General features: G+C 46.4%; 1 protein-coding gene across 4 annotated transcripts in view; it reads right to left on the bottom strand.

Annotated features, from left to right (window-relative positions):
- Positions 1 to 23,521, bottom strand: part of Plc21C (Phospholipase C at 21C) — a 685,580-nt gene that overhangs the window by 364,448 nt on the left and 297,611 nt on the right. For all 4 annotated transcript variants that reach the window (XM_075865841.1, XM_037419231.2, XM_075865843.1 and 1 more), the window contains one exon: positions 18,191 to 18,275. In XM_075865841.1, the coding sequence (XP_075721956.1) occupies positions 18,191 to 18,275 (85 nt within the window). The remainder of the gene's footprint in view (positions 1 to 18,190; positions 18,276 to 23,521) is intronic.

The following is a 23,521-nucleotide window of genomic DNA, read 5'->3' on the forward strand; positions in this document are numbered from 1 at the left end:
ATGCTTTGTCACAATTACCTGTACATGTGGCAGATAGAGAGCTGATTTTTTATAAAGAAATTGTTTCCATGGTTCAAACAACTTGCCTAACAAAAGAGCAGTTTGAACTAGCGGTTCTGGTTGATGCCATTCTTCAAAAGGCGAAGGCATTTGTAAATGGGTCTTGGCCATCACACGGAGATTTGCCGCAAGATCTCCAACACTACTTCAGAGTTTGTGACAAATTGTCAGTAGCGAGTGAATGGTTGATAAGGGCAGAGAGGCATGTAGTTTTTTCATCTCTTGTGGCTCAACTTGTGGCAACAGCGCATAAAACACACCAGGGTATTGCACGCACCAAAGCCAGACTTGGGGAGCGATTTTGGTGGCCCCACGCGGACATTCACGTGGAAGAAGCAGTCCACAATTGCAGCATCTGTCAAGCAGCAGATAAATCAGCAAAGACGTCACCTCCGCTGCAGCCTGTCGAGTTACCAGAGAGACCATGGCAGAAACTTGCAATTGATATTGTTGTTCCCCTGGAGAGGGCCCCTCCAGATTACAGATTTGTCCTGACACTAGTGAACTACTTCTCAAAATGGCAAGAAGTATAGTTTGCAAAGAAAATTTTTACAAGAACTGTGACTGAATTCCTGCTCAATGTACTTGCAAGGGAAGGATATTCTGAAGAGATAGTTTGTGATAATGGTCCTCAATTCACATCCAAAGAATTCGCCCTCTTCTTACAAGAACGAGTGATCTGTCTATGGCATTCATCAGTTAATTACCGGCAGGGAAACAGACAGATTGACCTGTTTAACCACACGTTCAAGATTTACCTCCAATTGGCCCATCTGGAACAACGTCCGCTGCGAATGGCTGTACGAGATTATATCGTCACGTACATGTGTACGCCACGCGCCACAACAGAAGTGGCCCCTGCAGTATTGTTACATGGAAGGCTGCCAAGAAAGAAGCTTGACATATTCGGCTTATCGCAAGAGTCCTTCGCAAAGACACCCTATCAGGAACTGGCCAGGCTCCGGTAACGCGTCAAGCAAAGGCAAGAATACAGCAAAGCCTACACCGACAGGAGGCGAGCGGCAAAACCGACAACAGTGGAAGTGAGAGACACGGTGCGGGTGAGAAAACCATCGGTTTCTTTCAAGGGTGACATCTCCTTCTTAAAACCAAGGAAAGTCATCGAGCAGTGTGGTTCAGCATCCTTCGTTCTCGACGACGGCAAAACATCGAATTCGGCAAAGTTGTGCAAGGTCTCTGCTCGGCGCACTGGTGACACTGGCCATCAGCAACATTCGGCCGGGCGTGAATCGTCGTTCTATCACGATTCCTTGGGTGCGCCACTTCTCACTTCAACATGGCAGCCAGTGTCTGCTAAGGCAAGTGTTCTCAAAGCACAATCTGTGCCTAGTGCAGGCTACGATTCCAGGTCACCAACGAGATCAGCCGCCGGACAGTCTCCCGTTTCAGAAACTGTCTCACACCCGCCCATTAACCGTGCAGAAGAACCTGTGGTGTCGTGCCCACCTGGTCGTCGCATTCAGCCACACCGCGAGAGATGGCAACCGGACCGATATGGTTATTAAGTGTGAAGGGATAAATATTTCGAAGTTGATATACTCGTATACCCAGTGTATTGAATAATTGTGCATGTATATAGATAATTTTATGTGTACAGTTGAAACCCGCAATAACGAAATCGCCGGAGAAGCCGAAAAATTTCGTTTTCGCGAGAATTTCGTTGCCGCAAGTATGAAACATAAAAACAGTGAAACGGCCAACAGAACAAAAATTTATTGCCAGAAGTCGGTCAACTTACTTTGCCCACCCTTGCCATGCGACATCTTCAAAGCTCTCCCTTCGCACTGTAAAAAGTGGTCCACTGCTACGTCATCGTCATGTACGTTGAAGAAGTAGCGAAGGGTGTCCAGCGCATCCAAAATGACCCGCGGGTTGGGTTTCTCCGCGTGCATCTCTTCTTGGTCCTTGGTGTCGTCAGCTTCGCGCACGCTTTCGATAATGGCCTCGTCGGTCACTTCCTCGTACACGCCTACGTCGTCAGTGGCGCGAACGAACGCATCAACGGCGAGTTCATCTCGGATGTCGATGGCCCAAAGTTTCCCCCAGGCGTTGGTCAGGGATAGAGGCACTGCACTGCACCACTCTCGTCGTCAAGTGCGCCTTCGTCCTAATGTTCGTCTGCTGAGACCGAAGCGCAATTCGTGCGTGATGTCCGCACGGTGGTGGTGAAGCCCGCGTGCTTGAAGCAGTTCTCAATCAGCAATGGGGATGTTGCAACCCATGCGGCGGCCACCATCTCGAAAGCCTTACCGGTGATGGCAGCCTTATCGTGAAGCTACAGAAACTTCCGCTTTTTGGCTAGCGGGGGCATCTTAGCAAGAGCCGATGTGTCGGTAGCCACCCACAGCACTTTCACGCACACAGCCACACACAACACAACTCGCGGCGCTCACATGTGTGAGGCTACGGCAGTGACGAAATTATGGAAGCAATGCAGGACGAGATCGTGTCGCCCCCTAATGGTGTCGCTGCAAGGCTTCGTAACATGATGATGATATTGTTGCCGTTCTTTTCTTTTTTTGTGATCAACGAAGAATCCGCTTCCGGCGTCAAGCTTTTCTCAGGCGCCATTGTAACTTCATCTTGATTTCACCACCAGTTCCAGTCTTCTCTTCGTTGTTTTGATTGATTCCAACTGTTGGTGTTGCTTCGGCCTGTTGAGCTCGTCCGATGGCACCATCTGCACTCCAGCATGATCATTTGCCATCGTCTGCTGCAGTGTGGCCAGGCATGTTGCCGGACACAAACCCCATCGCCGTTTTAAATAAACAAAAATGGCGGTACCCACATTAGTGTGGCAAAAGCAGACGTTTACAAATTTTGAGTGCGCATAACACGCATACAAGCATATTTTAGACAGTTAACTTTTAGCGAGAGGGTAAAATAAGGCCCACACCGTGGTAGAAAATTCGTTAACGCGAGATCGCTGTTCAAAGACATTTCATTGCCGTGAGATACGTAATACATGGCCTTCTGTGAATGTTCGCCGGGGATCCAAAAATATTTCGTTGCTGCGAAGATTTTATACTCGCGGGGTTTCGTTATTGCGGGTTTCGACTGTGTATATTGAGTATATTTGATGTGTATATACTGATCTGTATATATTGATATGTATGTGGGAGCGATGAACATATACTAATATATACTAACGTTCAAACACCTTCACAAAACCTAAAAAAAAAAATTAGGGAAGGAAAATGTTGTACCCTGCAGTTTTGGCTACAGTTTAAGGTTGGCAACACTGTGTCCTTGTACTTGTATATATTTGTGGAACGTCAGATAAAACAGCAGCAGGTATGCAGCCGCTACCCGGGTTTCTCGGTCACGTTACTCCTTAACTATATAACCATCATTGTCATGCTCGCTGAAGCACCGTGCGTTGCAGCTCCCATAGACACTAGCACCAGAGTTCCCTCTAGTGTATATTAGAGAACTCTATGTGGGCGAAGGCCTGACGTGCCAAATATTCTTCTCGTAGAATGCTGTCCACGTTGCAATTTGCTGTCCGCGTTGCAATTAACTTGTGCTTCGTTGATTTCGGAAGTTAATGCCGGGAAGAACTTTAAAAAATGGGGCATTCGAACACACTCGATGAAACCAAATATGACACACTTTGATAGGGCACTGCTACAACAGTCGGTACAATAATTCCCAATTGAAACTCTCAACCAGTGATCCCACGACTCACCGCACATGACCACATCTGGCTGGTTTAGTATATGCTACTCCCGTTAAATAAACTAGTCTACTTTGTTGGTGCTCCAATTTATATTCATTGTTTCAATGTATATAGCACACACATAAAAACTACATACTACCACCCATTTTTTCTGATGCGTTCGCAAAATCTCCCCGAAATTTGTGCACCCCTTCTTCAAAGCACTGAAATTGCAAAGGACGCAAATACCCCAACACGAACAAAAAGGAAAGTAAGAAAAAGATTATGCTATCTTAGGCTAGAGGAAACCATGTGTAGATGCGAAGCATGATGATGATGATATATGGTGTTTTTTTGGCGCAAGGGCCATTTGATGGCCAAAGAGCGCCAGTTCATGGGACAAGAGATGTGGACAATGATTGTGATAAGCGGCTGTATAAGGGCCATAAAATTCCTCGCGGTAAGGCGGGTAAAAACATACAAGCAATAAAATCATGACCATGCCGTGAAAGGTGTGTGTGGTGCGAATAGATGAACAAAGTTGGTGATAATAAAAGACGATGGTGGATATGTATGGCATTAGCACAAGTGCCTCACTCGTTCATACCCTTGCGTCCAAGGGCCGCGAGGCAAGTGCTTTCTTGTGTAGCCACCACAGCGAAAACCTCTCAGGAGAGCTCGTGCTACAGAATACCCGGGTATATGATATGAAAACTATGAATTTTTTTTAAAAATGCTAGCAATGATTTGTAACTAAAAAGCGGTTCCCTACCGGCAAACATTGCAGGGTGTAAAGGTATATGTTGTCGGTAGGGTAATGGAAAGTGTTGTTTTCTTATAGTATCCAATTGTTTGCACTGAATTAAAATGTGAAGAACTGTTAGTGCTTCACCACATCTGTCACACAATGGTGGATTGCCACCGGAGAAAAGATATGAGTGTGTCATGTATGTGTGTCCTATCCTGAGCCTCGTTATTGTTACCTCTGTGTGACGTGATTTCGATACTGGTGGCCAATGGCCAAGGTGTGGCTTGATAACGTGTAGTTTGTTTTGTGTGTGTGTATCCCACTTGCTCTGCCAGTAGTCCCTGAGTTTTCGTTTGAGAGATGGCTTAAGATCAAGGGCAGGGATTGATGTGGGTGTAATGGCGGTGCTTTCGTGGGCGGATGCAGCAAGCTGATCCGCCATCACGTTGCCTTGAATCTCACGGTGCTCTGGCACCCAGCACACAACAACATGTCGGTTGAGTGTGTAGAGTGTGCATAAAATGGAGTAAAGTGAATCGAGGACAGGGTTTTTTTGTTTTTTAAGACTGTGCAGAGCCGTTACCACACTGAGGGAGTCCGTATCGATTACTGCTTTTTGTATTTGTGATTGTTTGATGTGTTTAGCTGCCACAAGTATCGCGTAAGCTTCCGCTGTGAAGATACTTGTGCCTGGATGTAGAGGGCCAGCATCCGAAAAGGAAGGGCCAACAGCAGCGTAGGACACAGAGGAGTTAGAGGCATCTGTAAAAAACTCAGGACGTGTGTATTTGTGTTGAAGTTCTAAGAAGTATGTTCGAATATGGACAATAGGCGCATGTTTAGTAACTTCTAGGAAAGACACATCGCAATCTATAGTCTGCCACTGCCACGGTGGCGGGTATGCTACAGGAGCCATTAAACTGTGTTCGAGTGACACTCCAGTGTCCTCAGCTAGACCCTTCAGGCGAAGTGAGAAGGGCTGCCTCATTGAAGGCCTGTTTTGAAAAAGAATGGAGCTCGACAAGTCATTAATAGTAGAGTATGAGGGGTGCCTCTTGTCTGCTTTCACCTTAAGGAAATATACAAAGGACATGTAGGTTCTTTGCAGATGAAGCGACCACTCATTTGACTCAACGTAAAGGCTTTCTACGGGGCTGGTGCAAAAAGCACCCGTAGAAAGGCGGATGCCCGAATGGTGCACGGGATCCAGCATCTTCAAAGCACTTTGAGTCGCAGACTGATAAACAATGGCCCCATAATCTAAGCGGGTGCGAATAAGGCTTCTATATAGGTTCATGAGGCATTTCCTGTCACTACCCCACGTAGTACGTGACAACACTTTTATAACATTCATGGCTTTTAAACATTTTGTTTTTAAATACTTTATGTGGGGTACGAAGGTCAGCTTGTTGTCCAAGATTAAGCCTAAGAATTTATGCTCGGCTTTGACGGACAGACGTTGCCCGTTCAGTCGAATGTCAGGTTCCAAGTGCATGCCTCTCTTTCGTGAGAACAAGACACACGTGCTTTTTTGTGGGTTAAGTCGAAATCCGTTTTCATCTGCCCATTTCGAGACCTTATTTAAACCCAGCTGAACCTGCCGCTCACACATGGCCAAGTTGCATGACTTGGAGCCAAGCTGAACGTCGTCGACATATGTACAATAGAACATATTGCGGGGAATTAACAAGTGCAAAGAATTCATTTTAATAATAAAAAGTGTGCAACTAAGCACACCACCTTGTGGCCCGCCTGTTTCCTGGACAAATGTTTGGGAGAGCACACTGCCCAGACGGACACGGAATGTCCGGTTTGACAGGTAACTTTCGATTATATGAAACATTCTTCCGCGCACACCAAGGTGAGACAGGTCTCTTAGAATTCCGAAACGCCATGTTGTATCATAAGCCTTTTCGATATCGAGGAACACAGAGAGAAAATATTGTTTATGGACGAAGGCGTCTCTGATCTGTGCCTCGATACGAACAAGGTGGTCTGTGGTGGATCTGCTTTCTCGAAACCCGCACTGAAATGGGTCGAGCAAATTATTTGTTTCAAGAAAATGTACAAGTCGGCAGCTTATCATTTTTTCGAAGACTTTGCAGTAGCAGCTTGTAAGTGCTATAGGCCTATAACTCGAGGGTAAAGAAGGGTCCTTGCCCTCTTTCAAAATGGGAATAATAATAGCCTCTTTCCAGGAGGTAGGGATAGTGCCAGAAAACCAGATAGCATTGTACAAGCAAAGTAGGGTTTCTCGTGTTTCGGCTGGTAGATTTTTTAACATTTCATACACCACACGGTCAGAACCTGAGGCAGAAGTACTGCAGGAGTTTAGGGATGTTTGGAGCTCCGCTAGACAGAAAGCTTGGTTATATGCCTCGTATCTAGTGGATTTGTGTTCGAGTTTCTGCTTTTCTATTCTTGTTCTGTATTTTTGGAAAGTGTCAGTATAGTGGGACGAGCTGGATACTCGTTCAAAATGTGCCCCGAGGAAGTTTGCCTGATCTTCCAAGGTATCACCTTGAGTGTTTACGAGTGGAAGTGTGTGTACTTGTTTCCCTGCTATCCTACCGACCATGTTCCAGACTTTGGCCTCTTGTGTGTATGAATTGATCCCTGACAAAAACTTCTGCCAGCTTTCTCTTCTGGCCTGCCGACGCGTTCTCCTAGCCTGAGACTTTATTTTCTTGAAGGTGTCAAGATTTTCGGCTGTCGGTGAGTTCCGAAGCAGCCTCCAAGCTCTGTTTTGCTGTTTGCGCGCGTTTTGGCATTCAGAGTTCCACCATGGCACACGCCGTTTTCCAGGGTGTCCATTTGTTTGTGGGATGCATTTTGTTGCAGCATCTATCAAAAACGCTGTGAAGAAGTTGACAGCAACATCAATGTTCAAAGTACATATGTCATTCCAACCTAGATGAGCGATGGTACAAAACTGTTCCCAGTCGGCTCTGTTTATGAGCCACTTGGGAACACGTGGTGAACACTCAGTTACTGTATTTGTGCTCAAAACTACGGGGAAGTGGTCACTTCCGTACAGATTACTGACGACTTTCCACTGGAGTAGAGACACAAGGGATGGAGATACTATGCTTAGGTCTATGGAAGAGTAGGTGTTATTGGCCAGATTATAATAGGTTGGTTCTTTTCGATTTAGGAGACACGCGCTCGACGAGAGAAGGAACTGTTCGATCAGTCGACCTCGCGCGTCATACCGAGAGTCACCCCATAGCCTGCTATGCACATTAAAGTCTCCAAGGAGAACATAAGGTTCCGGAAGTTCATCAATTAAACAGTGTAAATCACGTTTTTGCAGCTGATAGCTAGGAGGAATGTAAATAGTGCAGATTGTGATCAGTTAATTAAAAAGAACCGCTCGAACAGCCACTGCCTCAAGGGATGTTTGGAGTTCTAAGTGTGTGCATGCAATTCCTTGATTCACTATGATGGCAACACCTCCGGATGATGTCATGGCATCATCACGGTCCTTTCGAAAAATAACGTATTTACGAAGAAAATTTGTGTGTTTTGAATTAAGATGTATTTCTTGTACACACAGCACTTTTGGTGAGTGTTTGTGTAAGAGTTCTTGGATGTCGTCAAGGTTTCTGAGAAGGCCCCTGACGTTCATTGTATAATTTGAGTGTTCATGGTGAATGTAAACTAATGCTGTGTGTATGAAAAGCGAGTGGTTGTTTAGACGGGAAGTTTGAGTTCACTTAACAGGGCCGTCACCAGGCCCTGTCATTTGCTTTTTTGTTTTTTTGGCGCGCTCCAAGGAGCCACGCCGCTCTTTCGGCACCAAGGGTGCTGACGTATCCATTGCCTCCTCGGAGGCACTGGATGCCCGCACATGCGGGCTGTTAGTTCGGATTTTGGGCCTCGCCTGGTGAGGAGAGGCCTTGAGACCCGAAGACTCTGGAGTCTTCGGTCTCTGTTTGGGAGTAGGCGGTGTAGCCTGGGCTACAGCTGCCTTGGGGGCAGGTGCCACAACCACCGGCTCGGTATGCGCGGGCCGAAGGGGTGGCGAGGGCTGGTGCGGCGGTGCCCCCTGACGCGCCGCATCAGCGTATGTAGGTCCATAGAATGGAGCGACTCTTCGCCGTGCTTCCTTAAACGTAATGTTCTCCTTCACCTTCAATGTAATTATTTCTTTTTCTTTTTTCCACTATGTGCAGGAGCGTGAATATGCGGCATGGTTTCCTTCGCAGTTTACACAGTGTGGCGGTTGTTTGCAGTTCTCAGACACGTGGCCTAGGACTCCACATTGTGCACAAGTCTGGCGACCACGACAGGTTTTAGAGCCATGGCCACACCTCTGGTATTGGAAGCAACGACGAGGGTTTGGTATATACGGCCTGATAGATGTCTTTGTGCACCCTGTTTGAATGGAATCTGGTAGTTTACTGGATGCAAATGCGAGTATCAAGTGTTTCGTTGGTATTTCCTTATTATCTCTTCTGATGATAATTCTCTGTACATTATTGACATTTTGGCTCTTCCACCCTTCCAAAAGTTCAGTTTCGGTGAGTTCAAATAAGTCTGCATCAGATACCACTCCGCGAGTGATGTTCATGGATCTGTGTGGTGTTACGGTGATCGGTACGTCACCAAACGTTGAGAGGCTGTCTAGCTTTACAAATTGTGCTTTGTCCCGAATTTCGAGAAGAAGGTCTCCGCTAGCCATTTTCGTTACTTTGTATCCAGCCCCGAGAGTTTCAGTAAGACACCTGGCAACTACGAAAGGAGATACGGTCCTGGCTTGCTTTCCGGTTTTTTCACAGTGAATGACGTGGTAGTGGGGAAAAGTTTCTATCGGCTGGTTGAAGAAATTTATGTGGTCGGTGGGTACCCACTTTAGGCCGGTACGATCAGACAGTTGAGGGAATGCTCCATGCATGCCGGTCTTATTTTTGTTCAGCAGCGTTGGCGGCCACCCACCACGGAGCCCAACAAGGGGACGCTGCAAGTTTGCAGGTGCTGAAAGCTTGCAGACGTCAGCCGTACAACACTGCCATAACCCAATGCACCTAGACCAAGGTAGGCTATTTGCACAGGGTTAACCCTTGCCGCCAGGAAAATTGGAAGTAAACAGAAGAGAGAAGTAGACAGGAAAGCTAAAAAAGTAAGAAAGACGAAAATGTAGGGAGAGAGAGATAGGAAAAGGCGACTGCCGATTTCCCCTGGGTGGGTCAGCCCAGAGGTGCAGTCTACGTGAAGCCGGGGCCAAAGGGGTGTGTTGCCTCTGCCGGGGGGCCTTAAAGGTCCAATCACCCAGCGTCAGCTCAACCCCCAGGATCCCCTTTTCCCCGGGCACGGCAAAGCCACGCACGGCTAGGCGTGGGAGGGAGTAGAAACTCCCCCGTTAGCTCGGGTCCGTGGTGTCGCTACACACCAAACGCTTACTTGCGCAGGCGCCCCTGCGGGGTAGATGCGAAGCAGCAGGCGCTAATGCTTATACTGACAGTGACATTAACGCTGGAACGCGTCGCGGCGTTGCGAAGGAGAGAAACCTGAGAGGCGCAAAGCACGCACGCAATGATGAACCGGAATTTTCGCTACTGGAACAATTTCTTCTATTGGGCAGTGAGAGACAGCAGACTCTTATTGGACACAAAGACCCATCGCCTGCTTTTAGTTATTGCCCACGCTGCGAATTTTTATCGTTAAATAATGCGCAGGAAACTCTCCCACCGGCACTATCTTGTAGGCCAAGATCCAATGCCTATATATGCGTGGTGGCTAGTGAGCGGTTGTACAGCCCGAGCAGTCAGTTCTTTAAACTCTGTAGCAGACACTCCTCGTGTCGGTGTTGCGAGGTGAAAGATGGAGAGCGTAGCAGAGGACGTGCATGCACAATGGGGGTCTTAACGCCACTGGGAGGGATGCTCAGAAGAGAGAGAGAGGAGCGAGCGCAAATAGGTGGTATGAGAAAAGTGGAGAAAGTACAGCGCGTCTGTTGGAGTGATGGAAGGAGGATAGTTGCGCATGCGTAGTGTTGGGGCAGACAACGCCGACGCCACGTAACATAGGCCCAAGCAAGAGATTCCTGGCATCTAAAGCAAGCCAACTTCAATCGACTAGCCTATTGAAACAGGTCGGGAGGCAAGCTTTATGTTCAATGAAACATGCAGCTTTATGAAAGGAACATTTGTTATGCTTTGGAAAAACTTTATTTAGCTCTGTTGGGGTGTAGCGGGCTGCTCCTCCGTCGGGACAGATAGACCTAACCTGCCCGTTGGACTGCCCATACCTGTGTCTTTAAATCTGTACTGCGTAGCGCAGCATCCCACTTTGACGATGTAACGTTTTCAACCCACAATGCAGCGCACCGCCAGAGCATATGATTTAGGCTGGCAATGTCTGAGCAAAGCACATGTGTGTTTGATGCCTCAATCTCTGGGTAAATTTTGTGCATATGCCACGACATGCAGGAGTCTGGGCATCAATGCCTGAGGCCTGTTCACTTTACTGTGCGGTGGCGGATACTTTCACCTCCTCCAGTAAAAGTTGTTGCAAAGTTCACTGTAAAACGTTGGGGGATCTTTGTGTTCCAGAACCTCAGTGTCACGCCGTTTAGTAGCTACATGGTCGACGACTCCTCGCACAGCTCTGTGAGTCTTCTCGTTGATGTTGGACGGAGCATCCTCAATTTGTATTGTGTGAGCTGAGAACTAGACGATTTTGTGTTGTATCTCCTTATTCAGAAGGATCCACAAGGCTGATTCCTAGATGGTGCCCTTACTGAATGCTCAGGCTGCTGGTCTCGAGTCACTGTATATTGTTCTCCCGCCTTCGAGCAGGACCAAGGCTATTGAGACCTGTTCGGTAACCTCGGCCATTGTCTGGGGAATGAATAATGCAGAAGCCAACAGAGTTCTGCCGGCAAGATGCAACAAGCTATGTCTTGAAGGTGCCTGGAAGCTGCAAAGAAAGTGCCTAGAGAGCTGTAGAGTTGCATACCAAAGCGGAGGAGGATGTGGGTTTGACCTTCCTGTCTTTTTCCCTCTTCTCATTTTAGCCATATAGAAACAGATATTTTCCCAAGACTTGCCAAGTAACAAAAATAAAAGGTTATAATACTGGGAGTGGTATAGTACTGGGCTGGCACGCAGCGGACCCGGTTTCGAGCCCCACTGCGTCTTTGATACTAGGTTTCTTTTTATTATTTCGCGAGAGTAGTAATGAACACCAGCGGTGGACAACTACAGCACCACGCATGACCCGAGTTTTGATATCATAACAGCTTTCGCTGTAAAACAAATTATTGCTCTTACAGGTGCATATTGCACTTCACATGTTCATAATAATTGTCTCATTTTGCATAGGCGTAGTTGGAAAACTCGTAGACCGTCATTCTGCTAGGACACTTTCCCAATGGCAACCAGAGGAACTATTCTTGCAGCGTCCAATTCGTGGAGATATCAAATTCGGCCTACCCTGTATTACTAGAGCGCACCGCCTGTTTTACCGTCTTTCTTCCGCAACGTCATTGAGACCCCACACAGCTTTCCCAACTCTCGACAGGAATGAGAAAGATGGAATATGTTTCACCATAATGAATGCTGCCAGCCCCAATATCGGCTTTTCATTTATAGAAGATAGAAGTAGAGCGTGATATGTGACACGGACTGGAAGAGAGAATAATACAAGTACACTATACAACACATCGGCTTTTATACAAACATCTTTCAGGTTTTCCAATGACTCTTATCAGGTTAGCCCTTAAATCACGTTTAACGCAACCGCTCGCCTGACGCCCCTGAAAGGTCTGGATATGCATTTCCTGTATTACTCTTCACCTCAACACGTTCATACCCACGTGCAGACTTGCCAAGTTTGTTTAGAAGACCTGTTACTCTACAGCTAGTTCACTTCGTTTCTTTTAGGGGCGAAGCCTCTTACGCTGTGAATGGTATGTCCTGTGTTGTCGTAGCGATCGTAGTCGTCGTAGTAGCCAGTTGCATTGCATGTCAATAAACACGGTATCACAGCATATCCACTGAGAGAATGATTATGAGTGGGGCGACGCATCCATCAGTCTTTCTGCGCTTCCATCTGTGCGTCCGTCCCTCCACTTCGCCCCACTCATCATCATTTACTTTGTGGGTATGCTGTGATTTTTTTAACGCTGGAAATACTGCCACAGAGATTGCTCCTACTAATCATTTTATAAAGAGACCAAATGAACACTATGTGGGCATCTACAGTGCCTTGAACGTGCTCGCCCATCTAGGCGCAGGGCAGCGCATGCCTCTCGTGCACAAGCACGAGCCGAGAGACTTACCTGGCTTTTGTTCAGAAACGGACATGAATGCTGAATGCTTTAGCGGACTCTTTTTTGAGTCATAGCTACTTTTCTGGGCACAAGTTCGCCCTTAATAAATCATTGTTCCCCCTCTTGTATTACATGACATTCTGGTGGAGGTGCATGTAGTATGATTAAAAGTACCCTTGGCACAAGAGGAAGGAGACCTGACCCTCAGCGATCGGAGCCTGCAAACTTACTTCAGTACATCAGCATTCAAGCTGCCGCCTTCGAGATGATTCACCTGAATTCGGACCAGTCCTCACTACTCCAGCAACACAGGCAGCGGTAACTGCAAACTTCAAGGAAATGGCCAATGCAGCTGCAACATCTGAACTGATCATGTCTCCCCCATGCTTACCTGAACCCTTCCACGGTGACGTGCATGAAGATGGGGAAGACTGGCTGGAGGATTTCGAGTGGGTCGCAAGGACGAATGCCTGGGATGAGGCGAGAAAACTGGGCCGCATGTACTTTGGGTTGGAGGATGGAGCGAGACTATGATTTGAGAACCGCAGAGCTGCAATAATGATGTGGGAAGACTTTCGGCAGCATTTGCTCGCTGCGTATGCCAGTACCAATCGCCAGGAAAAGGCAGAAAATGTCCTTCAATCAAGAAACCAAGGCGCCAACAAAAGTGTCAGCATGTATATAGAAAACATGTCCGGCCTCTTCAATTGCACTGATATGAACATGATAGAAGAAAAGAAAGTGTGCCATTTGCTACAGGGATTCAAGCAGGACTTATTTGCCGGCCTGGTTCGCAATCCTTCCCGTACCGTTGCTGAATTTCACACAGAAGCCACGACCATAGAAAGAGCACTGCAGCAGCGTGCCCGTCACTTCAATCGGTATGTCAGCAGTGACCTCGCGGGCGTCCTTTTGGCAAAACAAGGTGACAGTAGCGAAACACTGGGGGAGCTGGTGCTGTCTATCGTGAAAGAGGAGCTTCGAAAGCTTCTGCAATCGCAAGTCATGCCGACAGTTTCATTCCTCACATCCGTCATTCGTGATGAAGTTTGGCACACCATTCTTCAGCCAGAACCAGAAGTGCAACCTCTTTGACTTCAACAACCTCTGCAGAAACACTATGTACCAACGAACGCAGATGCCTTAGGCCAACTTGCCATGCACATTGTCTCATTCGCGACTCCCGGTGCCTGCCAGTCAGATTCGCCCAGCTCACTTTTTCTTGGAGAGCAGACAACAAGGAAAAGCGACGTGTGGCGCACACCTGACTGGACACCATCTTATTTTCACTGCAAAGAAGCTGGACATCTTTACCGAGATTGTTCATACTGAAGAGTCGGTGTGCGTGGGTTTTATGTGTATGCACCATGCCTGCATAATGGCAAAAGACCTATAGAAATAGAGGAGTACTTTTCAAGGCAGCAATCTCCAGCAGCTAGCTTCCAGCACCAGCCAAGGTCACCACGCCAGAATCAGCATTCAGGGTGCTACATACGACGCTGATTTCCTCGTTCTACCAGAATGCTCGAGAGACATAATACTCGGGATAGATTTCCTGCTAGCTAACGGCGCCATAATAGACCTGCAGAATTCTAGTATTTCTTTCTCAACAAAGCTGGCCATAGACGAGGAGAGAGGGAGTTCTGCATGCGTGTTATCGATGGCGACGTAACCGTGCCATCGTAATGCAGGGTGCTGGTTGGCGTAAAGAATGACGCATTCGTCGACTTTGAAGGAATAGCGGATGGCAATGTTGAGCTGCTACTAAAGAAAGGCATTTGCATAGCTCGGGGCATTATTCGATTACGTGGTGGACTTGCCAACGTACTCCTCACCAATTTTGAGAATGAAATTCAGTATGTTGCAAAAGACACAGCCATTGCTTTTCTACACAGCTTTACTGAAGTGACCAACTTATGTGCCACTGCATCAGAGCCACCTGCACCGGAAACTACGCATGACCTTAGAACATCAGTTTCAATCAGCCGAAGTTTACCACCAGCCGAGAGGAAAATCCTACAAGACCTCATAAGTGAATTCGCTGAATGTTTTTCCACCTCCTCAGAAGTACGTTGCTCCAGATCCTGAAGCACAGGATCATAACAGAGGAAACGACGAGGCCAGTGTATCAACACCCTTACAGAGTTTCACCAAAAGAATGAGTAGATAGAAAAAATAAAGAGCCAGGCGCAAGAGATGCTGCAGGACGATGTCATTCAGCCATCTAGCAGCCCGTGGGCATTGCCGGTAGTTATTGAGCGAAAAACAGACAACACGAGATTCTGTGTAGACTACAGGAAACTAAACAGTGTGACCAAGCGGGATGTAAACCCCACGTATTGATGACACATTGGATCAGCTACGGCACGCCAGATAGTTCTCTTTGCTAGATTTAAAAAGTAGATATTGGCAAATTGAAGTGGATGAAAGAGACCGTGAAAAGACCGCTTTCGTAACCCCGGATGACTTATATGAGTTTAAAGCACTACGTTTCAGCCTCTGTTGTGTACCAGCAACATTCCAGCGCATGATGGACAGTGTCCTCACGGGGCTAAAGTGGCAGTTATGCCTAGTCTACTTGGATGATGTTGTGGTATTTTCCACGATGTTTGACCAACACAGAGACTTCGGTCAGTGCTTCAGGCTATCCAGTCAGCCGGCTTGACAGTTAAACCAGCAAAGTGCCGCTTCGGATTTGAGAAGCTTCATTTTCTGGGACACGTAATCAGCACGAAAAGTGTTGGCCCTGATCCTGACAAGACTGCGGCAGTCGCAAGGTTCCCGTCGCCCAGAGGCAAGAAAGAGATGCGTCGATTTTCAGGCTAATGTGCTTACTACAGACGATTTGAGAAAGAGATGCGTCGATTTTCGGGCTAATGTGCTTACTACAGACGATTTGTAGAAAATTTTTCGTAAAACACCGAACCTTTAAACAAACTCACAAAAGAAAAAGAATCATTTGCTTGGGGTACAGAACAAAAGACAGCTTTCAACAAAATAAAGAAATGTCTGCAAAACCCGCCGATCCTTGCCCACTTTGACGAGACCACTGACACTGAACTACATACAGACGCAAGCAATCTTGGTCTCGGCACGATACTCGTACAACGGCAAAATAGAGAAGAAGAAGTCATAGCTTACGCCAGCTGCACCCTATCAAAACCCAAAAAAAACTATTTCGTGACAGAAAAATAGTGTTTGGCAGTGCTATGGGCTATCAGCAAGTTCAGACCCTACCTCTACAAAAGGCCGTTCCGTGCCCTCAGCAACCACCAATCACTTTGCTGATTGGCGTACTTAAAATACCCATCAGGACGTCTTGCCAGATGAAGCCTCAAACTGCAAGAATACGACATTACTGTTATATACTGGTTTGGATGGAAACAAAATGAGGATTTTTTATCAAGCTCGCCACTTTACTCTTCTCTTTCACAAGAAGAAGATTCGACCTTTCTCTGTGTGACGAAAACCTAAGATATTGCGGAGCATCAAAGGGATGACGCAGAACTGCTCCCATTGATCAAACACCTCGAAGGGCATGGCGACGATGTCCCACGTGTATTTAAGAAAACATTATTTTCATTCTGTCTCCATGAAAAAGTTTTATACAAAAGAAACTTCGGGCCCAACAAAGAGAAGTTCATACTCATCGTTTCATTAGTGATGAGGTCTGAAAACCTAGAAGCTTGTCATGATGAACCATTGTCTGGTCACTTGGGCGTCAGTCGGATATTTGGCAGAATTCATCAGAAGTATTATTGGCCCAAGTTGCTGGCTTTCGTGCTGCAATATGTGAAGACATGTCGCAAATACCAAAGACACAAAAGGCCACCACTGAAGACCGCTGGCCTGCTCCAGCCCTTGGACCCGCCTGCTACACCATTTGAACAAGTTGGAATGGATTTTTTGGACCATTCCCAATGTCATGATAGGGCGAAAGGTGGATCGTCATCGCGATCAACTACTTAACACAGTACACTGAAACCAGCTGCCTTGAGTGAGGAATGGCAGCTGAAGTAGCCAAGGTTTTCGTGCACAGCATAGTTTGTCGACATGGTGCCCCAAAGGTAGTAATCACCGACCGAGGAGCAGCCTTCACATCTGAGTTGATGCAGTGTTTGATGATGACGAACACCAGTCATAGGAAAAGCACTGTGTACCATCCCCAAGCAAATGGGTTAACGGAATGCCTAAATCACACCATCGCTGACATGCTGTTGATGTATGTAAGCTTGGAGCATAAAACATGGGACGAAATCTATCCTTACGCAACCTTTGCCTATAATACGGCCTTCCGCGTCACTCAATTTCAGCTTTAATTGATACGTGGGGTTTAACATCCCAAAACCACTATTTGATTATGAGAGACGCCGTAGTGGAGGGCTCCAATTTCGACCGCCTGGGGTTCTTTAACGTGTCCATTTCAGCTTGTCTATGGTCGCATAGTCAATTCAACTCTCGACGTCATGCTCACAGTCGGCAATGACCACTACGAGCTGCCCGACATTGAGGAATTTCTCCAGAAAGGTGAAGAAGCACGCCAGTTGGCAAGGCATCGAATACATCAACAGTTCGATTCAGACTACTACAACCTGCGCCAGAGGGACGTTAAGCAGCCAGGTGATCAAGTATAGATCTGGACAGCAATACGACGTCGCGGCTCGCCAGAAAAGCTCCTTCTGCAGTACTTTGGTCCATATAAGGTCCTTTGCCAGCTAAATGACTTAACAAGTAATATCTGACAGACAAGAGCGTTCGAAATGGCACAACCATGCAGAGGTCGTCCATGTTGTCCTCATGAAGCCATACCACGAAAGAGAATTAAGCATCTACCCCCTCGACAACCTCCCGAATTCAGGCATCGGGATGATGCACATTTTGGAGGAGCAGTAATGCCACAGAGATTGCTCCTACTAATCATTTTACAAAGATAACGAAGGAGACGCTATCTGAGTGTCTACAATCGCCTTACGCGTGCTCGTGCATCTTGGCGCAGGGCAGCGCACGCCTCTCGTGCATGAGCACGAGCCGAGAGACTGACCTAGTTTTTGTTCAGAAAGGGACACGTGTGCAGAATGCTTTTTTTCTGGGTGCCAAGTTTGCCCTTAGTAAATTAGTCTTTGTGTTTCCCCCCCTTGTATTACGTGACAATATACTGGCGAGTTAGGTGTGCCGACGTGGTCAAGCGTGCCATGACGTCACGACTCACTGGTTTTTTGCATAACTGAATGCGCTCCGGCGAATTGGACACCGCAAGAATAGCTCCCCAGGTTTTCATTGTATGTTCAGTCATCACAAAGGTGCGCTGTATAATTGAACAATTAGTTTCGATTGCCCACAAAAGTGTACCTAATTTAATCGATAAAGCAAAAAGGCAAATCATGTTCTGTGCACTAACGACGCTACTCAGCTCCGCTCAAAAGGATACTTGACGAATTCTACAGGGTGTTCCTTGAGCAAGTTCGTGGCTTGGGTTTCAACAAACGATGAGATCTCGTAACTGCGATCCCTTTCTGAAAGACAAGAAATGATGCGTAAGAATCAAACAAACAAGTCCACTACAAGTAATGTCTTAATGCAGCAATGAAGACAGATTGCAGAATTTGGCACTGCATGGACGTAGCAGAGGAGACAAAGAGAGAGATGTTTTTCTGTGCCTTAGTCCTTGTCTCCTATTCTTGCAGAATTATGCTCATGGAATGCAGAATTCTGCAATCTTTGTTTAACTTTCACAAAGTGGCCAAATAAAGTGCTCTATAGAATTGCAACAGGGTTTAGTTTGAAAATAACTGTGAAGCACAATAGCAATATTCAGCACTGCACTTCAACTCGTTAGATGGTGCCAAACATGCATTTTTGTGGGACGTAATGGCATCACGCACTCTTTTAAGGCTAATAATATTCAATAATATCTGAGGCTTTACGTTCCAAAATCACGAAGCTACTAAAGAAATGCCAAGCATGCACGGAAGGCGCAGCACAGTCACAGCGAAAGTTAGAAGAGCGGCCTTTTAGAGCTTTTTCTAAACACACATCGGGTAACTGCTGCAAGCACACTTGCTTGATGCCCACTAGGGCATGAATAATAAAAATTTTAGGATAGTAGGCTGGCATTCGCTATGCTATTTTTCATCATTTTTCTGAGAAGCATGGTATCTGCTAAACTGTTGTAAAGAATGTTTTGCCGATTTTTCATGCGCTGGCTGATGACGATGAGGAATTATGCTTGATTTGCATATGCGCCACAGTTATTAGCTGAACAAAAACAAGCTTTTGTAGTGGGTTGGAGCATTTGACCTCCCACTTGTTACGCTATTAGCATTGTGCGATGACTGCTTGTTCTTTCGATGTTTTAAAGCGCTTCATAAGTCGTAATAATGCAATTGCTTTCCCGAAATCAAGCCTGCCTAAGGCAAGTCTGCCAACAAGTCCCATGCACCGGCATACCCCTGTGGTATAATACTGAACTGGCACTCAGAGGACCCGGGTTCAAGCCCCAATGTGTCATTAGCACTATGGCTTTTGCTTATTTGGTGCGATGTGGTTACGGACACCAACGGCGGTAGACGAAGATGGCGCTGTGCCAGACACGAGTTGTGATCTCAAAACAGCTTTCACTGTAAAAAGAAGAGGCAGCTACAAAATATTTCACGATGCTGGCGTGATTTAAATCTCTAAAGTACCAATCATAACTTCAAGACTCATTTGGCAAAAAACGATAAAAACCAACAGCACACCATAAAACACAAGAATTTTAACCAGCTGCCAAGCATTTAGAATATTTTGAAGGTTTTATATTGTTAAGAGAAAGATACCGACTATGAAGAGCTGACACAGATATATTTACTAGTGGTTAAGTGAGTAGTGCTAGCGATACAGATAAGCTCACACCAGTCTGTCCTCTTTGTCTTCTGCATTTCGATGCTACTGGTGTGTCGAATGACCCCCGGCAGCGGAGACATCATCCTGGAGCTTTAACTGTCATTATTAGACGTACTATTGTAGGGCTTGAGCTGCGAGACATGAACATCACAGGATGGTCCAGCAGTTTTTAATGGACAGATGGGGCTGATCTCAGAAGTGAAAGGTGTTACTTGACGCTATACACCGTAAGGTCCTGCGCAGCGAGATAAAAGTTTTTCCCACGGCCTAATCGATGATGAGTACACCAGAGTAACACAAGGGTACTGGGATCCAAATGTACGTCTCGATGTTTTGAATCGCACCGACGAGGTTGATTGTTCTGTGACACTGTCAGCTGAGCATGGGCTAGCTGACTGGCATGATCGGCTTGCGCGATTGCGTCGCGGGCATACTCACTCGTGGACGTGATATGAACTGAGGTGACTGTGTCCCGGGGTAAAGTTGGCTTTTTTCTTTACCATAGGTAGAATGGTGAAAAGCGCGCTGTATCGTGACGTGATGAGTTATTCGCGAAAGTCATGTAGGGTAAGGCAAGATCACAGTCTTAGTGGTCGGGCGACACGTACATAACAAGTATATCTGTGAAAGTAGCAACAGTGAGCAGTAATCATTGCAATTTCCATCGTTTTCCATGCGTGTGTGGTGGCTTTCGCTCCACAGTCCTGGTTACCGGCCACGTTACTTCTAGCACGGTAAGACGCCAAACTCTGATGCAAGCATTGTCGCCTCAACTATCTGTGCATGGCCTTCTTCAATGATGATGTCACTGCCAGCACAGGACTTAAGCAAGGGGCGCTCCAACAGCTTCTTCAGTGGGCACAGAGGCACGCATCGAGGCAGCATGCTGCGAATTCCACGTTTCTGTATTTTTACAGGTGATTGATTGATATGTGGGGTTTAACGTCCCAAAACCACTATATGATTATGAGAGACGCCGTAGTGGAGGGCTCCGGAAATTTAGACCACCTGGGGTTCTTTAACGTGCACCCAAATCTGAGTACACGGGCCTACAACATTTCCGCCTCCATCGGAAATGCAGCCGCCGCAGCCGTATTTTTACAGGTGTGCATTTTTACAGGTCTGTAAATCATGCTCCCTGTATATTAAGAAAAGTGATAACAGATGTTTGATTCTGCTTCCGGCAACGTAATGTGAAATGCTGGTGCCGCAGCGCATGCAAAAGAGAAAAGAAAGAGAGTGAGGAGGAAGCAAGTCGCTCCATCAGGACTGCTCACGTGCCATTGGTCCTTCCTGTTAAGATCACATAAATGATGGCATCACTCATATTAAGGAAGCGTGTGTAAAGATGAGCAAGGTCATCTCACCTGCGAACGCACGTACACACAAAGTGTTCACATCTGTTCCATCGTGCGGAAGCATCCTTGCTACTTCGCTGCTCTGTTAGGATTAGGTGGCCACTCACACCAATGCACCACTGTGCGATGAGGCACCTATGACTTGTTTTGATATTGTAGTGATAGTTTCAATGTGCGGAGTCGCTTCGGCTAGTAAAAGTGGAGTGCCACCGCCTCGACATGTGCATGAATGGCAACATGCACGAGTGAATCGCCAGGCATCAAATACATCGTGGATCATCAACAGCAATACCAGAAATACAAAGAGGCAAGTTCACATGTTGTTCGTTTCCGTCCTAAGGAGCGAAAAGCAAAATATAATAGGATTTGATGATATTGACTATAACTGTGAAGCCACACCTGATCCGCATTTCCCAAAATGTTTTCTGCACTCAGCATGATTCTATAGTGACACGAAATGCACCTTATGAGGTTTTGTTAATTGAGCCTTCAGGGTGCTACCGAACGAGAAAATGTTACATTAGACTTGTCATAGACAACCTAGTCCTTGATTATGTGGGCATACTGCTAGTTGTGAAACACATGTGGCTTATTTACTTACAAGACAGACATGCTGCAGGCTGGCTCATTTTATTGAAATCAGTGAAAATGGAAGGCTCTTGGTTTCAGTTAAAAACAACATAAGAAATGCGCTAATCATGCCAGTCATTAACACTTTCGTGGATTTCAGCAGCTATAGTTCCACGCTTTCACTACGATTTTAGTGCACAATATTATGACAATTAATCAATAACAGAACGTTGTGGCTTTCTATATGATGAGCGAGAATGCACATGTCTGTTTTGTAAGTTAATAAGCCCCATGTGTTTCACCAGCAGTATTCTCGCGTAAACAAAAACTAGGTGGTTGACGTTGAGGCTATTGTATTATTTCCTCGTTCAGCAGCACTAGTGTGGCTTTGCGATGACTGTCGATATGATCAAATCTTATTGGACTTTGCTTTTAGGCACGTGTAAAGAAAACAGAGAACATCCGAGCTTACCTCTTTGGATTTCTGTTTTTCCTGTCAATGATCAACATCGTATTTGTTGCCTAATTGCAGTTGGCGATTCCCCAGTGCACATCGCCATCTGTGCGCACGTCGACACAGAGGCACCTCTCGTGCGCTAGATGGGAATTTAGAACTGACATCTGTTTCACTCATTAATGTCTGTCGAACCGACGCCGTTCATTGAAACGCAGCTGAAGTTCGCCATGCCAGTTAGAAGCACGTTGCTGATCGAAACCAACTCGAAGGTTAGGTGGTACGCTAGAACTTTAAATCTCACATGAAGGTTTACCATGCTTGTGGCACGGATGATTAAGTGGTTGATTGAAGAAAAGAGGCACTCTTTTTGACAACCCTTTTTTCACAAAAAAGAAAAAAATCAAGAATGTTGGAGGGAAAAGCAAGTAAATGAGGGAGGAACGCATGATAACTGTTTCAGTGAGGGCACAATAATAGAAAAAACTCGAGGGGGATGGGGATAAAACAAAGAGAGAGGAGAAAACGGCCAGATTAAAAAAAGAGGAGTAAAAAAAGTTCTGATATCTGTTTCAGTGAGGGCACACTAAAAGAAAAAACTCGAGGGGGATGGGGATAAAAGAAACAGAGAGAGGAGAAAACGGCCAGATTAAAAAAAGAGGAGTAAAAAAGGTTCTAACTCATGAAAAGGAGAAGCGCTAGTTAATCGTGGTGAGCAGCTTAAAAGAGCTGTGCCAGTAGGTTCGATGAACACTTGTGGAAGCATGGTTCAGCTTAGCTCCTTGAGGAAAAAGGGAAGGGGGACACAGAATGAAAATGTAGAGAAAGTGGCGTGTGCAGTTTTCCTCCAGGCTACATGTGGGAGTGAAGGTCTATCGCCCCCTCCCTGTCCACCTCAACCCCTGCCTATTATGTCAATGTGAAATGCCGAATATGCGCTCCCACGACTCAAAAGGTGAACAGCCGCGCCCCCACCATTCGCATGCCCATGGGCAGGGGTGTTTCCATATGATGAAACAGCCGCAAAAAGTGCCGTGCTTTTCTCTATGCATGCATGTGTCTGTTTACAAATGCGTGCTCGCCCGGCCAGGTCACCTCAAGCGAAGAACCAATAGCGTGGAAGCGCTCCTGTCGGAGGCACTGGAATCCTTCTTACTCTCTTTCTTTTTTTCTCTCGCATGCGCTGCGGCATCAGGAATTCAAAATACGCTGCCTCAAAGTGCTAGCCGACATTGCATTCGACTGCTTTTCGATGGTTTACATGCTACTTTTCTTTAGTGATAATCTTACAAGGAAACGTAAATTTGCAGATATTTACGATGATTACACGCGACGACAATGTCTGGCGCACTGGCGGGCTGGGACCAGTCTCTATCCACTTCGTAGTCTTTTTTTTTTCAGGCAGGGATTCTCTACCGCTTTATGCCCCAATCCTACTACTGCCTTGTGGAACTACCCCGCGGCGTTAAAGCGCCGACCAGGCGCTTGTCACGAA

The sequence above is a fragment of the Rhipicephalus microplus genome, chromosome 6 (assembly GCF_043290135.1).
Source record: "Rhipicephalus microplus isolate Deutch F79 chromosome 6, USDA_Rmic, whole genome shotgun sequence".
Taxonomy (NCBI): domain Eukaryota; kingdom Metazoa; phylum Arthropoda; class Arachnida; order Ixodida; family Ixodidae; genus Rhipicephalus; species Rhipicephalus microplus.